The following is a 16,606-nucleotide window of genomic DNA, read 5'->3' as shown; positions in this document are numbered from 1 at the left end:
AAAAAACCACACACACACACACACATAAAGAGTGAAAGAAGGAACAAAGAAACTCCCTGGAGACTAGATAAGTGACACAGAATTGCTGGATTCCTGCTTATCTGTCCCCTGGGCCCCAAGGTGCGAATTTACAGAATCCTCTTAATAACAGGTTGGACGTTTGGTGTGAAAGTATCAAAGATATTGTGCTGCTCTGTTTGGACCTTAATAGACTAAAGTCATGGGAAAGTGAAAGGGTCGAAAATGGGGGAAGGGGCTTCCAGGACACCTAGTTTCTCAAAGCCACTTTTCCTCTTTCTTTTTTCCCCTCTTTTTCTCCTCCATCCAACAGATTCAACTTTTCTTCCTTAACTAGGGTAAAAGAAACTCTTTAGATGATGTGTAAACAGGCATTTCACGGAGCTGACCTTCTTGCTTCTGAATGACCATTATATGCTAGCCGTTGAAATTGCTGGGAAGGTAGAAGCTTAGGTAATATTTACAGGTAATTAGTTAGCAATCTACCATTAGCCCAGGAATATTTCAAGGCAGTTGAAGTTCAAGCAAGGTAATCCAGCATATACAGCACTGGACCTGGAATTAGGAAGTCATAAATTCTTTTCTCATCTCAGACCTTACTAGCTGTGTGACTATGGGTAAGTCAATTACATCTGTTTGCCTCAGTTTCCTCATCTGTAAAAGGGATTGTAATAACACCTACCTCCCTGGGTTTTTATGAGGACCAAATGAAATAATTATGTGCAGTGCCTGGTGCATAGTAAGGGCTTAGTAAGTGTTTATTGAATTAAGTTAGATGAAAAGCATTCAAGGAAAATCAATATGAATAGAAAACTGAAGTCTCTCCCTAAAAAAAAAACACCCAAAACAAAACAAAAACCCACTAGCATTTTAAACAAACAAAAACCACCTTATTAATAATCGCAACAGAATAATGGGGTAAGCTCACCCAGACTTCATGGGACCATAGAATTTTTGAGCCAGAGGAGACTGTAGAGATTATCTAGTCCCGCCCCCTCAATTTTTGGGAGAAGGAATTGAGGTTGAAAGAGTCAATTCCCCAACGTTAGGTACAGCTTGTACTATTAGGTCAGAACCCAGGTCTCCACAAATTCTCGTCCAGGGTTCTTTATAACATTTAGTATTTTCTCTAAAATATAATCATAGAACTTTAGAGCTGGAAGGAGTGTTTAAGATCACCTAAGAAAGCCCCTCAATTTTTTCAGAGGAGGAAACTGAAGTCTCTTGCCCAAGGTCTACTAAAATAATCTCTCCATCGGCAATGATAGCCTGTCCTGCAAACAGGAAAGTTTGCTTTTCTTTTGCCTTCGTAAGGTGCTACAAGAAAATGATAGCATAATAGATGCAAAGCTGGTAGAAACTTTTGAAGCTATCTAGTCCCACGCTTTCATTTTACAGATGAGATAACTGAGGTTCAGAGAAGAAATGACTCAATCACACATGTAGCAAATGGCAAATTCCATGTTTGAACGCAGGCCCTCTGAGTCTAAAGCTTTTCCAGTAAACTAGGCTGCTTCTGACTCCAAGACTCATACTGAGTAACCTATCAGTGAATATCTTATAATGTTCTGTACACTGCTTTCTCCCTATGCTTTCAGTGGATTAAAAAAAATATATTATTCAACTGTTCTTTCAGCCTATTCCCCTTGGATCCCTTTCCCAACATGGTAAGATGCCATTAATTGTTCTAAAAGTGATGGCAGCAGGGATGGACAGCTACAGGATTACAGGAAACAGAGGAAATGCTCCCCATAGTTTCTCCAAATACCTTGCTCTGATACGCCTTAATTTCTTCATACGTGTGAGTCTGCCAGGCTAGCTGGTGTAGCTCCTCCATGGTGTATTGACACGTCTCCAAATGGGACTTAATGATGTTCTGGGCAATTCGATCTAGGAGAAAGAAAAATCAATTTGTAGGTTTGGGAATAAAACTGCTCTCTCCAAGGAAATCAGCTTTACAAATATTTAATGTTTGAAAGCAGTTTGGAAACACGCTATTGTGTCAGGAAGTTGTTTTTTTTTTTTCCTTCTCCAAACTCTGTTCACCTCAAAAGCTCAAGACAAATTATCCACTTGGATATTTTTCAGAATCATTAAGAGGATGGGAGCTTATACTTGGTGCCCCCTCCCTTGCATGCTTTCTGCTTGTTGTAAAGATTTCATATTATTATTACTGTCATTATTGCTATCAAATTAAGCTAAAACAATTGTGCCTTATGTTGTTTGGGCTAAGAATACCCTAACAGTCTTAACACTTCCTTTGAAAACATCTTAAATGAGCGTGGAAAACATGAAAAGTTTTTAAAAGCAGCAATGAGCACCGTCTGTCTTCAGTTCCTTGAAGTTCAAATTTGGCTATGGTTAGTAGGAGGTCCCCTAAAAAAAATCATGATCTATCTGAAGGAATGGCTGGTGGGTACTTTTGGGATGATGCAGGAGGCAAGGAAACCAAACTCCTTTCTGACAAGGCAAGGGTTTTCAGTGGCGTTTAGTCTTCAGGTTGTTACCCATGCTCTATGAAATGGAATCTGGGAGTACCCTTTTGTCCCAACCTCTCCCCGACTCTGATAATTTTCTTGACCATCTTCAGATTAAGTAATGATGAAACGTGAAAGAAATATTTAGTATATAAAAGTTTGAGTCTCAACAATCCAAAATCGACACAGAAACAAAAGTTCCCCTGTAGGATACTATGAACATGTCTTTGACTTGGAACTATGACATTCCAAACTTGGCCAGAAAACTTGATATATTAAAAGAAATGTGGAAACCAAGAGGAAACCTCTTGGCTCATAATAGCAATCCCAGTAATATCTCCTGGGCACTTAGATCAAAACCTTGAAGATCTCCTTCCCCATATGAACCAAAACTTCCTATCCTAATCTTTAGGATTAGGTGATTTTCTTCACTCCAAGATTTTGAGTTTTTAGTCCAAAGATCAGCCCTCCCTTTTATTGTTCCTCCCTGTACTCCCCTTTACCTGTCTGGGAGATTCTGAGCTTTGAAATCGTGGTTCTTGACTAGAAAACGGTAGTGGCACTCAGCAGTCTCTCTCCCCTTAACCTCTTTCACTGTGGAGTTCTAGTTAATTTTTGACACATGCATGCACATATCTTTGTGCATGTGTGTGCGAGTGTGTGTCTGTATGTGTGTGTGTGTGCGCATGCGCGAGCTCGAGTGTGTATGTACGTGTAGAAGTTTTCAGAACAAAGAAGCAAGACATGATACTATGAACAGAGGCAGGGGCAGAGCAAAGATCATGCGCATCAAGGGCATTTTCAAATTGATGTATTTTCCAATAAGAGCCTTAAAAAAGCAACAAAAAACCACTATAAACATAAAGTGTTAGGCAAATGCCAAATAACAGTGCTCTTGGTTCCTGCATTTAACATTTCTCGACTTGTGTTGCTCCCTGGCATATACAGTGTTTAAAAAATATCCCTACACGCATATCTCTGATGGCTTCACTGACTTCCCCTTTTACTCAATACTTTTTAAACTCAATACTTGATCTATATTTTAATCAGAATGAGTAGTAGTATAATAGTTTGCCATTTATAAGTCATGAGTCCAACTGAATGACAAGTATCTAAAATACACACACACACACAGGGTGTCTTAAAAGCCTTAGTATTATTTTCAATTTAAAATTTTAAGCTTAAAACCACATTAAAACTTTTGCAGTACCCTATGATTCTATGAAAACACAAGTTTTTTTTTTCCCCCTGGAAAAGTACTAAAAAGGTTGGAAAGAATACTGAATTTGAAATTAAAAGTTGGTATGTGGTCAGGCCTAGTCCTCAACATTTCCTAGCTAGCTGTGTGACTAGGGGAAATCCTTTAACTTCTTGAGCCTCAGTTTCCTCATTTGTAAAATGCAGTTGGACTCGATGGCGGCATAGTAGATATTGGACTTGGCATCAAGAAGACCTAAATTCAAATCCTGACTCAGATACTTACTAGCTGTGTGACCCTGGGCAATTCACTTAACCTCCCTGTGCCTCAGTTTCATCGTCTGTTAAATGAGGGGGTGGAATACAAGTGCTGCTAAGGTCTCTTCTAGCTCTCAGTCTATGATCTTATGCCTCTTTTCTGGCACATTATCCTCTCTCTGTGGCTGCACCACTCAAAATGGTTGAATATGAAAATAAATTCTAACTAGTCCAGTCCAGTCCCTTTTCTGCCATGCCACACTGACCTCTCTCATTGCCTCTTGGGGCCAGAGGAACTGTCAAGACTTTGCCTGGAAAAGCAGAAAAGGCAACAGTATATAAAGTCCTCTCCGGGGAGCAGCCATGTGAGAAAGGCTAGACACAAAAGATAGAAGTAAAAGGGCAAAGGATATAGAAAATTTCTGGGCAATCATGTTCCCTTTGCCGCCTTTGATTGCAGTGGGAGCTCCTTCATGCCCACTTTGTGTCAGACCCTTTAACTGCCCCGTGCTACAAACTGCTGCATGCAGAAGCGTCTTAGGACAAGATCATGCCAGGATAATGGGCTCTGAGGAGTTCGGCCAGGAGGATTTACTGACAGGTGGAATTCAAGCGCCCCGAGAAGTGATGCTTATGAGTTACATTTGCTACACTCCTTTGGTCAATGCTCCCTCTTAAAGATATAGGGAAGGGAACCTGCAGGAAAAGACATTAAGAGTTTCCCCCTAGCTCAAGAGATCGTGTGTGTGTGTGTGTGTGTGTGTGTGTGTGTGTGTGTGTGTGTGTGTGTTGGGGGGCAAGGGAGGGACCAGGGGGTAGAGGGAGAGAGGGAAGGAGGGAATTCAAGGAAGAAGAGATTTCTCATATTGATTTGAAAGGCTGCAAACTATTGGAGGCCCTTAAAATAGTTAAATTACCACAAAGAAGCTAAAGAAAAAAAAATCTGTGAAAAAGTACTTTTCTCTAACTAGGAGCCTATGAAAAGTTTCCTCCTTTGTAAAATGAGGGCTTTGGACCACACATCCTCTGAGATCCTTTTTGGATTTAATCAATTATCCCAAACCAGTGACTAGAAGGTTACATATAATTATAGCTAACATTTGTGTAGGGCTTGCACAATACTGTATATATGTCCTCCCATTCGTCATCAGAACAATCCTGTGAAGTAAGTGCTCTTCTTATTATCCCCATTTTACAGAGAAGGAAACTGAGACAGAGGGAAGTTAAGTGACCTTGCCCAGGGTCATGTAGCTAGTAAGTATCTGAGGTACGATTTAAGCTAAGGATGACTGACTCTAAAACCAGCCTGGTAGATAGATAGATAGATAGATAGCAGCTTGGCCTTGGAATCAGGAATACCTGGCTTCAAATCCTACCTTGATGCTTACTAGCTGGGACCCTAGGGAAGTCACCTAATCTCTCTGAACTTCGGTTTCCTCATCTGTGCTTTGAAGAGCTGTCAGGAGGATCAAACAGGATCATGAAAATAAAACACTTTAAGTCAGAGTGCTACGTAAATAAGATCCTTCTGTCCTAGGATAATAATGGAATCACCTATTTCCAAATGAGCAGGATCTTAATCATGACAGGATGCTAGATGTCTCTTCTATCTTATCCAAAGGAAATGGCTTTGAATATGCAGTCATTATCATTTAAGTTATATGGTAAGTTAAAAAATTTTTTCAAAAAGATGAAAAGCTTTTCTGCTGAAGGAGTTTGTGTCTAGTCATACCTCATAGTGTAGAGATATAACATTCCTATAAATGCCTAGGCAAGCAGCTAGGTTGCAGGAGTCTTGAAGCCAGAAAGACCTGAGTTCAAATCCAGCCTCAGAAACTTATTTGCCCTATGACCCCGGGCAAGTCACTTAACCTCTATTTGCCTTCGTTCCCTCATCGGTAAAATGTGGATAATAATAGCACTTACCCAGGGTTGTTGGGAAGATCAGATGAGATAATATTTTTAAAGCACTTAGTACAGTGTCTGGTAAATAGAAAATACTACATAAATGCTAGCTATTATAATTATATTTCTCAGTGCTGCCAAGCAACTTTCTAAGACTATACCATATGAAGAAAAGCATTCATCCGCTTTGATACTGGAAGTTCTCTACCAGAAGTGCCCTACACCAGTGGTGTCAAGTTTAAATAGAAATGGGGTCCACTAAACCTTAAATGAGGAAACCATGTGGGCTTCAGAGTGACTTAGTTTTAAAATTTAACATTATCTATGTTTTTGTTTGGTTAAATATTTTCCAAGTACATTTTAATCTGATTTAGGCCCACTTGGGAATGTTGTGGGCCTTAGCACTGTGTTTGACACTTCCACTATACACCAGTGGAATCATAGGTCTCCCTCCTCACCACCACCATCACCATCACCATCATCATCACCATCATCATCACCATCATCACCATTGCCACCATCACCACTATCACCATCACTACCACCACCACCAATGCCCATAATAGATGGCTTTTTCCCCCCTCCATAATGTTCTAGAATTAAGCAAAGAGCAATCAATGAATAACTTTCCTGCTAAATGAATAACTTAGTTTGCTTGGTTAAAAAAATTTGCAATATAGTCTGCTTATTTCTTGATTCTGTGTACAAAAGGGGTTAAATCAGCTTATTTTCATAGGAAGTAAATACACTGAGAGGAAAAGTGACAGTTATTTGTTTATAACTAAGAAGTCATACCATAAATCTGCTGATTTCTTCATTCTACATACAAAAAGGGTTAAATCAGCTTATTTTCATAGGAAATACATACACCAAGAGGAAAGGTGACAATTCTTTTTTAAAAACTGCAGTTATATAAGAAATCTGCCGGTTTCCTAATTCTATGTATGAAAAGGGTTAAATCAGCTTATTTTCATAGGAAATAAATAAACTGAGAGGAAAGGTGACAGTTCTTTGTTTATAACTGCGAAGTTACAAAATGAGGACCAGCTTGCAGCTTCCAAAATAGCAAGTGACCTTCTGCATTTCTGATTTCAACCGCTCAGCTGGCTTTTCTCACTAAAAGAGCTTATTTTAGAATTCACCGGCCCTTTTCTGCAAGTGGTGCTCTCCAAAGACTAGAATGTCGGGGATACATTCCTATTGAGACGGTAGCCTCATTGGAACCCCACATGCCAGCAGAGGCAGGAACGCTGAGGGTCTCTTTTAAAACCACCATTCTACTTGTTATTATCATGCCTGCCAATGACCCAACTCTACCACGAGGAGAGAGAGCTGAGAATCAAAGATATACATAGCATTAGGGGGTAATGCATGTGAACTCCTGGTTTCTTTTGTTTTACTTTTCTCATGAGAAAAGATCCCAGTCTTTCCTCTTGGTGATTTGAGCCACCCAGGTTTTTTTTTTCTAACTTGGAGGTATACTTCCCAAAGCACTAATACTCAGCCTCAATTAACATGATTAATGAATTTTTAATTTGCCACTTACCCTTAGGATCTAGGAAGAGTAGCTGACTGCTCAGTTCGGCTTATACCCAAAGTGGAGTTCCTTTAGGGGATTCACTTTGAATTAATGCCAGGGTACCTCCAGAGATTTGCTCAGGGCTCATGCTATGTATTTTCATTAGGTTTTCAGGATATCACAATCTACCTGAATCCAGGCTCTTAAGATTGTTTCTACACAATAACAAAACAACTAGGTAATAGGTTAAAAAAATTCCAGATGTTCGTTTGACCTACCTGATGCCAATGTCTTTCCAACAAAACTAAGCAAAAGAACAACCCAGCAGCTTGGCTGTCATTTTTTTTTCCCCTACACTCAATTGACTAGTTTTCTGTAGACAAAGCCTGAGGATTCAGGATATATCTGTAAAATGGGGACAGTGATAGCATCTACCTCCTACTGTTGCTGTGAGATAAATGAGATAATAAATAATTGTAAAGTGCTGAGCAGGGTGCCTGCTATGTAGTAAGGGCTATGTTAGCTATTATTAATGATCACTACTGCCGCTACTATCATCATCATCATTGTGATTTCTAAGCTTTCTTTTAAGATTTGCTGTTTCTAAGATGAAAATACCAGCACTGTTCAAATAAAAGACAGAGAGCCACCATTGTTACATTACCTCAAGGGAACATAATACTCATAGGATGATAGAGTCAGAGCTGGAAAGGACCTTAAAGGTAATTTCTAGGCCAAGTCTCTCATTTTACATAAGAGGAAACTGAGGCCCCGAAAACATAAGCGATACGTGGAATTAGGCCCAGGGGCTATCTATCCCAGTAATTCAGTTTCTGGCAGTATCTACAAGGGACATTTTGTGGCAGGACACACCCTGTGTGACGCTTGCCTCAAAAGCATAGATAATAAATGGCAGAAAAACTCAAAAGACCAAAATAAAGGAAAAAAAAAGAACAAAACAATGAAAGGGAGGTTATGATGAACGATTTAAAAGCATAAAATTATGTCCGATATCTGTTCTGACTTTCTTTTCCTAAGGGCAGTCTATCTAATTTCCCCTTTGGAAAGATCTGTGCACAACAGTGCTGCTTCTGTTGTGGCAGAAGAGGGCAAATATTTCTCCTCTATGTCCCATCCCCCTCTCTTTCCTCCTCACACATACTTGTGACAAATATCTTGGTCTAGGTTTAGGAAGGTCTAGCTTCCTACTTGCAGGTAAGAAAATCGAACAAAAAAAAATTTGGATCGTTTTAAGGACACAGAGGACCTCTGGGGGGCGCAGTGCAGTGGATAGAGTGCCAGGCCTGGGGTTAGGAAGATCTGAGTTAAAATCCAGTCTCTTACACTTACAAGCTATGTTATCCTGGGCAATTTACTTAACCCTGTTTGCCTCAGTTTCCTCATCTGCAAAATGAGCTGGAAAGGGAAATGGTGAACTACCCCAATATCTTTGCCAAGAAAACTCCAAATGGGGTCACCGAGAATCACATGTGACTGTAAATGACTGAACAACAACAAAAAAGGATGTGAAAACTGAAGCAGAGGTGGAATGAATTGCCCAAGCTCACACAGGTAGCTAATGACAGAGCCAAGATTTGAACTGAGGCACTCCAAATTCAAACATTTGTGCTCTTCCTATTGTTCTGTGCCTAGTAAATGATCCCTGTTTACCTGGTACTGATAACAGTCATCCTGTACTTTGAGTTTTGTAAGAGAAAGGTGTCCTATGAATTATTATTAATATGATTTATTTTTTTACAAAACAGCCACAAGCATGTGGCACAATAGCAATTATGGTAAAAATAAAAGAAAGGGCACCCAAAAGGAATAAAAACCAAGACCAATATAAATAAAAATATAGAGGAGACCAATGTTAATCAGCAAGTTTAGGAAAGAGCATTTCTGCAGCGTTTGGAAACCCAAGGAAGAGTCATTTTGGGCTGGAGAATGAAACTGTGAAATGGAACAGAAAGATCAAATGAGGAATTTGTGTGTTCAAAAGGATGACATAGGAAAGTAAAGAAAAAGCTGAAGCAATACAAAACAAATTGGATATTTAAGTGGTTGCCATCTTTGTATTTTAAAGTGTGAAAGGTAGGTTTAGGATGAAGACAATTTTGTTTTATAGTGTGTGTGTGTGTGTGTGTGTGTGTGTGTGTGACTACACGCTCGTGAATGCATGCACAAGTTTTGAAAAATTGCAGACATCTCCCTTTAAAATACTTCAACAGCAAAAAGATGCCTTCTGTAAGGAAAATGTTAGTATTTAAAGTCAATTTTCAGAAGAAAATACCTTTTAAAAAACAATAGGAAAAGTTTAATATATTTGAATGTTGTTTTTTGAACAATTTTAGGAAAAGGAAGGAAGAAGGTGATGAGGGAGAAAAAGGAAAGAAAAAGGAGAGAAGAAAAAAAAGGCTTTTTGTTAACTTCTCTTGTAAATGTCTTTGAGCAAGTCACTTAACCTCTTAGTGTCTTACTTTCTCTGGGTCTGCCCAGCAGCCTGGGGAAATATTTAATTGCAGGGACATTTTATAAAGAACTATTATATGAAGCTTGATAAGTTCAGATTGAGGGACATCATGAGAATTTCTCTTCATTTTGATTCAGGATACTCTGTTTTGATTCATGGGGAAGAATTTCTGTAGTTACATGGGATGAGAGCATAGTTTACAATTGAAAAAACACAAACAAAACCCTCCAATAAAGACCAGTGTCCCGTACAGTCTAGTCTTACTCCAATAAAAAGAACAAAACAATAGGGGCAAAACACCTTCCTATCAAATCACACAAAGGACAATTAAGTGGGCTTTGACTTTGGACACAAATGGTCAAAACCTAATTATGGGATTTGCCCATGGCCATCATTAATAATGATTTCTACTACTTGGATTTTGTTTGACATGTCAATTGACTGAGTAATTTAAATAGAAGTCAATCCCCCTTATGGAGATTTATTCAATGGACTTCTGACATCCATTTCAGGGGACATTCTTTGGAGGCCATTTCTATATTTTCAAGTGGTTAAGCCAAGTAATTAAAAACAATAACTTGATTACCACTAATTATACAAATATGCTTAAGTGATTAAAAAGAAAACAAATATATTATCAGTGTTTTGAGAATCGTCCTGTGACAAGGTAGAATAACGGAATTTTAAAGCTAACCTTAGAGGTCATCTAGTTCAAACGTTCTTAACCTAGGGTCTGTAAATTTTATTTTAATGTTGATAACCATATTTCAATGAAATTGCTTCCCTTGTAATTCTTGTGTCTTTTGTTTTTTGCATTTAAAAATACTAATTTTGAGAAGGGGCCCATAGGCTTCACCAGACATAGGTTCATGACAAAAAAAAGGTTAAGAACCTCGATCTTATTTAATCTACTCCTTTGACAGAAGAATGGATTCTCCTTACTCCAAGATTCCTCACTGTCCCACCCCCTCAAAAAAAAAAGACAGAGTTAAGAACTAAATACTAGTTCCCTAAACAACTCTTTAGATAGGATACAGATTTGAGCAATAGCTACTTTCTCCTCACCACAGGAATTATAGTGCCTTATTAAAATAGACGTATGTGTTGGAGCAGTGTAAATGGAAACAACCTATGCAAAATGTTTTGTAAGGCAGCTGAATGGCACAGTATATAGATAGCTGGACCTGGAATCAGGAAGACTTCAGATCAAACCTAGCCTCAGGCACTTACTATCTGTGTGACCCTGGGTAAGTCATTTAATCTCCTTCAGGCTCAGTATTCTCACCTGTAAAAGGGGGATAACAAGAGCACCTACCTCCCAGAGTTGTCAGGAAGATAAAGTGAAGTGATCTAACCACAAAGCACTATATAAATGCTAGCTATTATTTTTAATAAACCATAAGCACTATCCAATAATAATTGTGATGATTTTTACATAGCAATCTAAAGTTTGTAAACTACTTTACGTGCTTTGTCTCATTTAAGGCTTACAATAACCCTGGGAGGTAGGTGTTTTTTCCATCACCATTTTATGCATGAGGAGATTGAGGCTCATACATTTGCCTATGCTAGTGAGCCACAGCTAGTAAGCATCCGAGTCAGGATTCATTCTAAGTGCAGCACTCCATCTGCTCTGCATAGAAGTGAGCTATCCCTTTTGCTTGCCTACAGCACTTTTGTTTTTTCTTGCACTTTCTTGCACTATCATGTCAATATTGAATTAATTGTTAAGAAGCACTACGTGTCTATTCACTTTAATAAGTTGCAGTGCTAATTGATTTCATAGTGGCATGGGTCTTCGTGTGGATCAGTTAGTATTCTTCTGTTCTGCAGTCCTACATGAATGAAAAATCGTTTATTAAGCATTTACCATGTGCCAAACACTGGGTTGAATACCAGAGACACAGAAACAAAAATGACGACTGCCCTTGCCCTCAAGGAGTTTACATTTGACTAAAGGAGACAGCATACATGGGGGAGTGGTGGCCGGCAAATAGGTTCTTGCAAATCCACCTGCACTACTGCAGAAACAATTCAAAGCCCTCACCTTATTGGTGGCAGGTCACTAACATGATTTCATGAATGAAGGAGCTATTATGATAGTGTAAGTGCTGTGGGATGCCTGAAAATTATTAAATGCCTAGGATCTGACATCTTTAAGGGCTGGCCTAATTTCCCTGGCTATTGAAAGTGGGAGCTGCCTGGTGGGAGCTGTTTCTGTAGTCACCACATATTCATCACTCCCCTGCTTCATCTTAGTTAGCTACAGGCAGAAACTGATGAAATTTCCTTTTCTTCTCCCTTGATGCAAAATCTTTCATATCTAACAGGACTATTTTTTTTAGTTGAGTGTAAAAAAGGAAAATTCCGATCTGCAAGGAGCCTATAATAATTTCTTTATATTTTCATTGATAAGTGTTTCGTGTCTCCTCAGGAAGACTTTGAATTTGGGGTCAAAAATCAATTTGATCTTCTGTCTCCAGGGTAACTTCACTTGGAGCAGATCAATTTTACACAATTTCTGCCCTAAATTAAAAAAAAAGAATCTTTAGAACATTTGTTTAATCTAGTAAATCCCAGGGTATGAGGGAAGTTCATTATCTCATTTAATACTGTTTGAAATGCATTATGGACATATATACACACACATATATACATACATATATGTATATTATATATGCATATATTTTATTGCTTGTGATACATTGCTAGAATTTCCATTATATGGCAGGAGTAGTGCTTTTTCCATTGTTGTTGCTCAAACAAGATATTCCCAAGTCAGGGCACTTTCACTGGCTGTCCCCCATGACTAGAATGGTCTCTCTCCTCATCTCTGCTTCCTCGATTCCTTTATGTCTCAGCTAAAACCACACCTTCTACAGGAAGCCTTTCTTGATCCGGCTTAATTCTAGTGCCTTCCATTTATTGGTTATTTGCAATTTATTTTGTATATAGATTGTACATATTTGTTTTCCTGTTGTCTCTCCCATTAGACTATAAGTTCCTTAAGAGCTCCTTAAGGCTGTCTTTTGCCAATATTTGTATCCCCAGCGTTTAGCACGGTGCCTGGCACATAGTAGGTGCTTAATAAATACTTGTTGACTGACTGAATACCACTAGCTGAAGGTAGTGGGGCTGATGAAGAGACTACTGTCAGAAATGCCTGGGGCTTGTGCTGGCCCCCTTAGAGTGAATTCTTTCATAAGGTACCTCGCCTTCAGGCCATGACACTACCCAGGAAGTTGAATTGCCCTCTGCTCTAGCTAGCTAAGAGGTATTCTCCAATTTATTATCCCCTGGAAAGACCTTTGGCAGATCCCACTCAATTTGAGCCCTGCTCCCATCTTCACTGTGAGCTAATAGGGTACAAAGGAAACACATAACAAGAAAATCCGGCCCTTTTAAAGTACAAGTTTTGAATGTAGTTATCTTTCAGCAGTTATGAAGTATGTATTAATTAATAAAAGCAAATATCACTGGTTATCTTAAACTGGATAGGACTTAGAATTCTGAGGAAAAAGGATTTTCAACATGTTTAAGATGTATGCATTTTTGAAAAATGAAAAGGCAGAGTAATAACATCTTCAAATTGCCTTTATCCTTTATAGACAAAGGTAGTGCATTATTGAAAACAAATCATTTGTTGGCTAAGATCTTCCCTGTCCCAGTCTCCTGTAACTATAAATACTCAATCTTCAGGGTAGGAATTTTTTTTAAAAATGAAGTTTATTTATATTTTAGATGGTCAGAACTCTATGCTCAGTAAACATGAAAAAAAAGGAAAAACAGAGGTAGCATACATGGTGGCTCTGGAGTCAAAGGATTTGGGGTCAAATCTTGCTTTTTAGGCTTATTAACCTGTGTGGCCTTGGGCAAATTAGTCAACCTCTCTGGGCTTCAGTTTCCTCAATTAGAAAACGAAAAGGTTGAACTAGAGGCCTCTTGAAGTCCTTTCCAGCTTTAGATCTATAAAGCTATAAGAAGACTGATAATGGCTCATGTTTATAACAGTACTTTAAAATTAAGAGGGCATAAACATTAGTAAAGGAGTAATGCTTGTTAGCTGACATCTGCAAGAGAGAATGAAGGCTAGAATACCCAGATTCAGGCTGAGCCTGTTGGAACAAGCTATCAAAGTTAATCAGACAACTCGACATTTTTGTTCCACTGAATTGTCTCGTGGTATAATGAATTTACTGGGTTATTGTGGAGTCTTGTAGATAGAGTCTTTCATACTGGATGAAATTCAGAGACGTCCATCCTTGTTCAGTCACTTTTCAGTTGTGTCTGATTCTTTGTGACCCCATTTGGGGTTTCCTTGGCAAAGCTACTGGAGTGGTTTGCCATTTCCTTCTCCAGCTCATTTTACAGATGAGGAAACTGAGGCAAACAGGGTGAAGTGACTTGCTGAGGGTCACACAGCTAGTAAGTATCTGAGGATGGATTTGAACTCAGGTCTTCCTGACTCCAGGCCTGCCACTCTGGCCACTGTGCCTCCATCCTAATGTAAGAGTGAAACCCTGAGATGGTCATGATTCTGTCATTGCGGGAGGTAATCTCTTTTCTCTCTTCCTGTGTCGCTTCTCTTCTCCACTGTCTCCTAAGCTGTGAGCAGTCTCCCACTCCCCCGTACCTCACCTCTATCTGGATAGAGAGGCTTGGCCTTTCCTTAAGGTCCAATTTAGATGCCAACTCTTCCATGAGACCTCCTGTGACCTCTCTCTTTCCCTTCTTCATCCTAGAATTGAAAACGATCTCTCCCGCCTCAGGTTTCTCATTGCACTTTGTCTGAACTTCTCCTTTGCACTTATCTCATTCTGCCTTGCACCATAGTGATTTACTAGTTGTCTTTCTTCTCTTTAGATATACAGTCCTTCAAGTGCAGAACTTGGGGCATATCTACTTTTATCTCTCCAGTGCCTAGCACAGTCTCCTATGTAGCAGGTATTAATAAACATTCATAGCATTGAACTTGGGAACTGAGACAAGAGGTTCACTTTCCATTTTCTGTCATTTTAAGAATTTACTTTAACAATGGCAACCAACATTTCTCTAGCGTATTACAATTTTATCATCACTTTCCACTTAACCCTTTGAGCTGGAGTATACCCATTTTACAGAAAAGAAAACCGAGGCCCAGCATGATTCAACAATTTGCCTAAAGTCACTGTAATAGAGGTGAGGTTGAAAGCAAGGTCATCTGATTCCAAGGCCAAGTCTTTTTCTTGCTAAACCATACTATTTATGAGTTTTCTGCCTCCTAGCTATCTTCTGTTGCTTAATTCAACCACGGGCAGTCTCTATACTTTTCCTATACATGCATCACACCCAATATGTCAGCTCAATTTCACATTTTAAGTAAGCTCAGCTGACAGCTCCAGGATAAGTGGTATTTTGTGGACCTTGTTTGCCCTTCTTAGTTTTATCCCCACTCAGAGTCAATATTACAAGTCAGTAGGTTACAGTTTCTGAAAAGATTAGTTTTTTAAGATCTTTGGATGTAGCCACATCACTACTTTCAGTTCTTCCACAAATAAATGTCTCTGGGAGGTGTGCAGTATACTCTTGTTCACTCCCTAGGCACATCTTTTAGAAAGACTCTTGGTCTATATGTTATATTCTCAGCTATATTCTTCAGTACTTACCTGACTTTTCTTATTACCTAAATAATTGTAAGTAGGATCACTTTGGAATTTCTGGTAAATCTGTGTTTTGGCTTTTTAAAGAAATTTCAAGTTATTATTTATATTCAAAATGATAGGCTTTTCTATGAGGGAGTAATCAGAACACTAGAAAAAGCAACACCGTTTTTATGCTTTCAGATGTACTAAATATGAAAACAGTTACTTGCTCCAATATTCCTTTGTTTGCTACTTTGGAACCCAGAGGAAACAAAGCAGACCTTTTGAAGATTAAAAGTTTGATTAGAAAGACTTTGTTATAGTCTGGCGTGACATTATAAGGAGTGCAATACTGTATAGTACGGTACAGTGAAAGATCCTATAATATAATACAGAATTAATGTAGTCAGAACATGGCTTAATTCAGATTCACTTCTGTGTCTTTTAAGTCCCACCCCCTCCCCCTTTTGATAGGCAGCTAGTCAGACACAAGTGTATGTAAACACACTACTAACCAGCTATATTAGATAGGCCAACTTATAACTCTGGAATGTAAGCTCCTGTGGCACCTTGGAGAGCACCACGGGGTACTCAAGACAGTAAACCTTGTGGGGAACAATGTTAAATAAGAAGGTTGGAATGTTCACACTAAGGATCTTTTTAATGTAATGCTGGAATACATGGCAAACTAGGAAGACCGTTGATGCATTTCCTTTTATTTGACAAAGATTAGTAAGGACTGAGCCTTTCAGAGGATAGCGGTTGATCAGACAGGAGTTGACATGCCCACTAGATGGCGTTACAGTTCTACAGAAGGAAACATTTACAAAGAGGGGCGGTGGGGTGGTGGGTACAGGCACATAGAGCTTGTGAGAGGTCAGGGGTGGGTCAGTTTAATAGCACCCCAGCTCCTCAGATAAGAGAAACTTTGAATTTTAGTCCATACGAGGAGAGCTTTAAAGGCTCCATATGCCTTTAAATAAATCCATTAAATGCTGGTTTCATTTTGACGGCTAGTCTGTGATAGAAATCCAGGGTGCTACTAGAACTGAGAAACAGTGAATGCTGTGGTTCTTGATATCTTAGGAGAATTTTCTCCTTGAGAGAATAGGGCCAGAGGAGAAGCTATCCACACAAA

At 39.0% G+C, this 16,606-nt stretch overlaps 1 protein-coding gene across 1 annotated transcript in view; it reads right to left on the bottom strand.

Moving 5' to 3' along the window:
• The window catches only part of RORB (RAR related orphan receptor B), an 80,309-nt gene that overhangs the window by 24,567 nt on the left and 39,136 nt on the right, over nucleotides 1-16,606 (bottom strand). The window contains exon 5 of the mRNA XM_036748475.1: nucleotides 1,787-1,908. Within this exon, the coding sequence (XP_036604370.1) occupies nucleotides 1,787-1,908 (122 nt within the window). The remainder of the gene's footprint in view (nucleotides 1-1,786; nucleotides 1,909-16,606) is intronic.

The sequence above is a fragment of the Trichosurus vulpecula genome, chromosome 1 (assembly GCF_011100635.1).
Source record: "Trichosurus vulpecula isolate mTriVul1 chromosome 1, mTriVul1.pri, whole genome shotgun sequence".
Lineage (NCBI taxonomy): Eukaryota > Metazoa > Chordata > Mammalia > Diprotodontia > Phalangeridae > Trichosurus > Trichosurus vulpecula.
Note: the sequence above shows the minus strand (reverse complement) of the source record. Positions and strands in the feature narration are given on the sequence as shown.